Source organism: Lycium ferocissimum, chromosome 9, assembly GCF_029784015.1.
Source record: "Lycium ferocissimum isolate CSIRO_LF1 chromosome 9, AGI_CSIRO_Lferr_CH_V1, whole genome shotgun sequence".
Taxonomy (NCBI): domain Eukaryota; kingdom Viridiplantae; phylum Streptophyta; class Magnoliopsida; order Solanales; family Solanaceae; genus Lycium; species Lycium ferocissimum.
The window spans coordinates 16017440-16025225 of NC_081350.1; the positions used below are offsets into that span (position 1 = coordinate 16017440).

At 35.1% G+C, this 7786-nt stretch overlaps 2 protein-coding genes across 2 annotated transcripts; one reads left to right on the forward strand and one right to left on the reverse strand.

Annotated features, from left to right (window-relative positions):
* Positions 1-1269: 1269 nt before the first annotated feature.
* On the forward strand, positions 1270-3619 carry LOC132031611 (uncharacterized). Its single transcript, XM_059421579.1, has 2 exons — positions 1270-1801; positions 2690-3619. Exons 1-2 carry the CDS (start codon positions 1270-1272, stop codon positions 3472-3474), a joined length of 1317 nt encoding a protein of 438 aa, XP_059277562.1. The 3' UTR covers positions 3475-3619.
* Positions 3620-7047: 3428 nt separating this feature from the next.
* LOC132031612 (uncharacterized mitochondrial protein AtMg00860-like) lies at positions 7048-7544 on the reverse strand. Its single transcript, XM_059421580.1, has 2 exons — positions 7306-7544; positions 7048-7252 (listed from the first exon to the last, which is right to left on the reverse strand). Exons 1-2 carry the CDS (start codon positions 7542-7544, stop codon positions 7048-7050), a joined length of 444 nt encoding a protein of 147 aa, XP_059277563.1.
* Positions 7545-7786: the final 242 nt, after the last annotated feature.

Here is a 7786-nt window from a genome sequence, read left to right on the forward strand (position 1 = left end):
TCTATGAAATTCACCTGTGAATCTTGTTGTAGCTCATATTCAAATCAAAATTTCCCATATATGGATGTTAGAAAGTATTGCTTAAAATTAATCCTTCTTATGCTTATTTAACCAACCTTATTATCATGCCGACCCTTACTTTCGCACCTTTCACCCCAAGAAAGAGAAGAGGAGAAATAGTCAAAGACACTTTGCCTTCTTTAGCAAGCAGAATAGAAGATTTAATTTTGACCAGACACATGAACAGCTTAGTTTCGTATAAACTTGGGGTTGACATGCTTTTCAAGTCTTTTACTGATTTACGAATGCAATGTCTTGGCAGAAGATTTACAGCTTCAAAATGGAATATAAAACCACAAGTGGGCAAACCACTTGGTCTTAATTTATATAACATCATAATTGAACTATTGAAGGACTCCAATGGCTTATATACAATTGACAAACCTTCTATACAAAGCCATGACTTCATGCTGATACATATCAACAAGATTTTGAATCTGTTACCTCAAGCGTAGTACTTGTAAGAAAATCTTCCAAATGATTGCCAAAGAATTACAATAATTAACAAGAAAAATAATTCTCTTCCATGATTTTCAGGGCCTAAATCTCGTCTATTCATTCAATAAATTTTCTTATTGTACAATGATGTTATGAAAAATTTGGGATTACTAACACGTACTTATTCTCATGTCAACTAATTTGTTTAATTAGCAAAATCAGTATTTTTATAAATATTGAGATGGCGATCCAAACCAAGTTCTCCATGATACTAGGCCAGTTTGGTTTAGAAAGGATTTTCATGTTTTTTCTTCAAAATTATAGTTTGGCATCTGAAACTCAAACCAAAATATTTTCTGCAAACAAACGTTAATCAAAAACAAGTTTCCATTCTCCAAAATATATTTTGTCAAAATTCAATCCAAAAACACAACTAGTCTCCAAATTTATTTTTCAGATAATTAAGCAAAAATTTGGACCAAACGCGATTTAAAACTGATAGCATCATCGTCAACGTTTTAAGGTAGAATTTTTGGTTCGTGAAACCCAAAGCTGCCGTGCTTTTAGGATCAAGAGTACATGTTAAAATTAAACAGCTATGCATGCATGCTAGATTCAAGGGACGTGTAGTTAATTTCCCTCTCAAGTTTTATACCCTAACACCTATATAACGAGACCATAGTATGCATGCAAAGTACCACACCTTGAGATCGTTGAGAATAATAACTTCCTAGTATTGATTTTATTCCTAGTTCAATTTAATTTGCTCAAATGGCTCAAACCAGTTTTGGGCTTCTCGCCGCCGTCCTCCTCCTCCTTCTGGTGGTTTTGGCCGAGGGTGGACCTCCTAAACAGATGAAAGTGAAATGCCAAGATAGGAAATTCCCCAATTGTTATCACAAAGACCTTTTTTGTCCTGTCACATGTCCACGCACATGTATAGCTGACTGTAACTCATGTCAACCTATATGTGTTCCTCCACCACTTCCACCACCAAAACCTCGTTCGCCAATGCAAGTGAGATGCCAAGACAAGAAATTCCCAAGTTGTTATCACAAAAGCTTTCCATGCCCCGCCAATTGCCCGCGTGCATGTGTAGCTGACTGTGCCTCATGTCAACCTGTTTGTACTGTTTCAACACCATCATCCCCTCCATTGCCTCCAACTCCTCCTTCTACAAGCGGAAAGAGAGCCTCTTGCAAGGATAAGTTGTACCCTCAATGCTACCGCCAGGAGTTTCAATGCCCTAGTGATTGTCCGGATACTTGTGAAGTTGATTGTGTCACTTGCAGCCCTGTTTGCGGTATGATCCTTAAATCTATTAGTAGTAAATTTCTTATTTATGGTATTGAAAATGGGAGTAATTACTAGATCTTTTGTATAATAACTTGCCCTTTTCTTCAACATGCGTAATGGTGTACTTGCTATTCATTAATATATTTAAGCTACTAATATATGATAGATTTAAGTTATACACTACATTGATAATGTGCAAAAAAATATTGCTACATGTAGTTTAACCTATTATAGCAGGTTAATTACCATATTTATCATGTTATCAGTTACTGCTACAATATATATGAAAGTTACTTGTAATTATATTATAAGTGACCTTGTTTTATAAATATTTTGTATATTGTTAATGCATAGACTTCAAACTTATGAAAGATCGTAAGTAATCAGATTGAATAGACTAACTTCGTTCCAACTGCTCCGATATCTCCAAGAGACATACTGATAATACTTTTAGAACAGTTCTTCTGGAACCTATATATTAAAACTGGTGATTATGATTTATGCATATATGATCGTGAACAATTTTATGCGATTTAGGTGTATTTGTATCATTTATTTTACTGTGATAACTATAACCATTCTAAAATGTGTTTCTGTTTCCCTCGGACAAACTTTTTTCTTTGTATAGATGAGAATAGTGCGAAATATGAGTTCAAATAAGAAGTTCAATCCAAAAATGCTTGCAAATAATTTAGATTTGTGCTCCATAAGAGCTCGTTGGCAAGCATAACAATTAAATTCTTATAGTAGTTAATATTGATTTCTAGTCTCTCCTAAGTAGAAATGAGTCTTATGCACTTTATTTGTGTCTAATAATTAACCTTGAATAATTTTCACAACTCTTATGTAATTTATTTGTGTCTAATTAACCTTGAATATTTAACGTTGTGAACAGACTGCAATAAGGCAGGGGCAGTTTGCCAAGATCCAAGATTCATAGGCGCTGATGGACTTACTTTCTACTTCCATGGCAAAAAAGACAATGATTTTTGCTTAGTGACCGATTCCAATCTTCACATCAACGCTCATTTCATCGGTAGGAGAAACGAAAACATGAAGAGAGACTTTACTTGGGTACAATCTCTTGGAATTCTCTTTAACAATCATAAGTTATTTATTGGTGCCAAAAAAACATCAACATGGAACGATGCATTGGATCGCCTAGACTTAGCCTACGATGGACAATCAATTATCCTTCCTAATCGCGAAGGGGCCAAGTGGGAACCAATTTCAAGTACTCAAGGAGTCTCAATAACAAGAAATCGCGATACTAATTCTGTTTTAATCGACGTGGAAGGGAATTTTCAGATAAAAGCTAGAGTGGTACCGATTACTGAAAAAGACTCAAGAATTCATAATTATGGTATCACAGAGGAAAATTGCTTTGCTCATTTAGATTTGAGCTTTAAGTTCTATTCCTTGAGTGGGAAGGTAAATGGAGTTTTGGGACAAACTTATGGGAGTAATTACGTGAGTAGAGTGAAGATGGGAATTGACATGCCTGTTTTGGGTGGGGAGAAAGAATTCTCCTCCTCAGGTATTTTCTCCACTGATTGTGCTGTTTCAAGATTCAGTGGCACTTATCAACTTGATCATGGCAGCAGTAAAGAAGACATTGAATATGCTGACTTGAAGTGTGCAAGTGGTATGGATGGAAAGGGAGTTGTTTGCAAGAGATAATAATGTCGTTACTAGCTTCATCCCTATTGATGTCGCATAATTAAATAACTTTCATATAATGTTGTGGAACCACAATAACTAGTAGTCTAGTACTAGCTAGTACTACATTATTTTAACGAAATTAAAGAATAAGATTATTATAATATGTGTTGTAATTTTGTAATGATTTCATGAGCTGTACTGAATTAATAGTCTAATAAAAGTATCAAATTAAATACTACTGAGTTCTTTACACCTAGCTATATTAAGGCACTGGCGGTGAACAAATAATTAATCTGTCATGTTGCAGCTGCACGCCTTACAAAATTGTTTGGATGGTTGTTACGTATTGTATTTTACTTCTTGTTAGTTTAAATACAATGTGTGTTTTGATTATTACTTAGATTTTATGATATCGTATTGTATTGCATTATTACTTTAAATACAGTGTTTGTTTTCATTTTTACTTAAACGTATTGTGTATTGTTACATATGTTGTTATGTAACGAAGAATGTTATGCTATGTAATACTAACTGATTTGATGTGGTCGCATGGTTACCTTGTTATTTTTCTCATCTTGACTTACTTACTATTTAATAACCTATTTTTATTCTTTACCATACCACTTCAACAAGGTACCCTATTTTTTCTTTGTAATATTGTTAGCTTATTCTTCATATTGCTAGTCTGTGGCATTACGAAACGAGAAACGATACAATCTATCTAAAACATTATCTTATCAAAAGCAATACAATATAATAGGCAGTAAAGAAGACGTTAGTTAGTTGTCTAGTTTAAAGGCACCAACCCTTTCTGCAAGATCCAGTGCGTAACTCGTTGTTTATCACAAGAGAGTTCAATTGGTAGCGTCGGATCGATCGGAACTTGTCGGATTTGGCTCCCCTCCATTTCACCGGACATGGACATTATAAGATAATTTGACATGTAATTATCTATCTATCTACATATATTAAAAGCAAAAATAATTTTCGCTAAATGTTGGATTACGAAAATATCCTCTAAATATTGATCGACTTTTATGCCCTTCAAAATTAAACTATATCTTTAAAAGGAAAATTCTACATAGGATAAAATAGTAATCTTTAGTACTTTATCTAATACTAATTAGGATTTCACGTCCGAACTTAGAATTTTGGTCTAATTAGGTTTCCTCATCAATGAAAATTTTGTTGCGCCACAAACATATACAAGTTTGGAAAGGACTCTAAGGTCCATATCCAATATTAAAAGTTAAATACCACCCTACGTATCTATTGATTTCAAGAACCTTTTTGAAGTATTTTACATATTGTGCATGTGCAGTTTTTGTATTATTTATTTTTATTTGTATAATTTTAAACTTTGTGCAACGATTTTAATTTTGAATGATACAAATTATTGTGGCTATTCATTCTGTTTCTTATCATGTCACAATGTTTTTTTCTTTCTTTACAAATATGTATGATGTACAAATGAAAAAATTGTTGTGATCAACAAGGCTATACAGGGATTTTCGGGACACTAGATGGAGCACAACACAAAGCTAAAGTCTCAACTATGTACGTTTGAGTTCATAAGTCAACAAGAAATCAGATTCTCCTACATAATTACAAAACTAACCCTTCGGGTAATTAAGATATAGAGTTTTGATGCTTGGTTGATGAAAATATTGTAACAAGATTAAGGTCTTGTTACCAGAAGAATGAAGAACAAGAAGGGAAAGAGAGAGAGAAAAGAGAAAGGGAGAGAAAGGAATATTTTTCTTATAAATTCCATTACATAAACGGATATATAGCCACCTATAATCCAGCTCGCATCCTCTAACTACTTGACACCTCACTACTAACAAAATTCCCAGACTAAACTTTCTTACAATAAACTACTTTAAGGGACCTAATTGACGAAATAGAAACTTAGACTTAAAATATAAAAGGGGCTGAAACAAATGCCCAGAAAATGATAATTACCCTTAACTACTTAGCTGAATCCATAACAATCCATCCCCCTTAAGAAACTTGTCCTCAAGGTTCATCAAAGTTGGGAAATTGTGACTTGATGAAAGAGTAATCCTCCCAAGTTGCTTCTTCAGGTAGTAAATTAGCCCACTGCACCAAAATTTGAACGTTAGCCTTGTTGCCCTTCTTCACAATTCTTCTTTCTAGTATTGCAATTGGTTCTACCAATGGTTGACCTTCTGAAGAACAAAGAGGAGGATCAACTGAAGGCACCACATGAGGTCCCACCTTCCTCTTAAGTTGTGAAATATGAAAAACTGGGTGTATCTTGGCTGTAGGTGGAAGGTTCAAATGATATGCCACAGGACCAATCTTTTTAATGATCTGATAAGGACCATAGAACTTGGATGCTAGCTTCAAACTTTTTCTGATAGCAACAGATGTCTGCTTGTAGGGCTGCAACTTAAGGAATACCCAATCTCCTTCTTCAAATTCTCTTTCAGTTCTCTTCTTATCAGCATAAACTTTCATTCTATTCTGAGCTTTCTCCAAATTTCCTTTCAGCAATTTGGCCATGACCTGCCTATCCCTCAGTATTTGATCAACAGTAGCTACCTTGGTTTGTGCACCGCCTCAAAAGTTGAGCCGAGGTGGTTCATAACCATACAAGTTGAAGGGAGTCATTCTGAGCCGAATGATAAGGATATACAGAATTAATGCAAGCCATTTATTCCACTCCTTGGGCTTGTGTCCCGTCACACATCTCAAGTAGTTTTCCAAACATCTATTCAACCTTTCGGCCCGCCCATCGTTTGGGGATGATAAGGACAGTTATAAACTCGTAGTTTTAAAGAGTTCCTTCCAAAAATTGCTAAGGAAAACTTTGTCTCTATCAGAAACTATGCTCTTTGGTAACCCATGTAGTTTATAAACAGAATCCATGAATATTCTAGCAACTTGAGAAGCAGTAAAGGGATCTACTATGAAATGACCATACTTGCTATACCTGTCAACTACTACCAAAATAGTATCATGTCCCTCCGATTTAGGCAAGCCTTCAATAAAATCCATAGATATTTGTTCCCAAGCTCTTATTGGCAATGGTTGAAGCAGCCCGGATAAGCCACTTGCTCATTTTTGCATCTTTGGCAAATTTCACACTCTTTCACAAAAACTTTGACATCCTCAATCATAGAAGGCCAATAAAAACAAATTTTCGCCTTTGATGAGTTGCTCCTACTCCTGAATGCCCACCCAATCCTGAACAGTGGATGGTTGATAGTAGTTGGTGCCTCAATGTTCCTTTGTTGCCCACCCAAGCTTTTCCTTTATACCTTAACAAATCTTTGTTGAATATCATTATGGAAGAAAAAGTTAAGGATTGCAACACTTCCTCATCATCCTCATAGCTGGACAGTATTTCATCAAACCATTTAGGTTGAATTTGAGTCATCACTAAACATTGTGGCCCTTCATCTTTTTGATATATTACATTTTCTACTCCTTTTTTGTATTGGATTTCATAACTTAACCCCATTAATTTGGTTAAGCCCTTGTGCTGCAAAGAAGTGGTTATTTTTTGTTCCTGCAAAAACTTCAAGCTAAAATGGTCGCTTTTATGAAAATGTTGGCCTCCACTTATCCATCGCAAGAGAGGGCAATCAACTCTTTCTCATAAGTTGATAGCCCTTGATGTCTCTTGCTCGATGGGTCTCCCTCGTCTTGCATTTTCGCACCCACTCCAATATTGCAGGCATCCACTTCCAAAATAAAAGGTTTGTTGAAATCTGGTAAAGCCAACACTGGAGCAACTGTCATAGCTTGTTTTAGTTCCTGGAAAGATCTAAAAGGAAGTTGGTTAATGGTCTACTAATATGAGCATAGTTTTTGATAAACTTTCTGTAATATCCAGTGAGGCCCAGGAAACCCCTTAACTCCTTCAAAGTAACAGGTTGAGGCCAATCAACCATAGCAGCCACTTTGTTTTCATCAGTACTCACCCCATCACCTGCAATAATATGACCAAGATATTCTACTTGGGGTTGGCTAAATTCACATTTACTTCTCTTTGCAAACAACTGGTTCTGCCTTAAAAGGTGTAACACTACTTCAAGGTGCTTCAAATGTTCCTCCATGTTTCTACTATATATTAATATGTCTTCAAAAAAATACTAGTATATACTTTCTAAGCTGATTCTTGAACACATCATTCATGAGTGATTGGAAAGTAGCTGAGGCATTAGTCAATCCAAAGGGCATCTCGAATTGCCATAATCCATGATGTGTCAAGCTTTTAAATTTTCTCCAATTTTCATAATTTTAAGGTCCACTTTGCATGGAATGGGGTACTTATTTTTAACAAACTATTTATAATCTA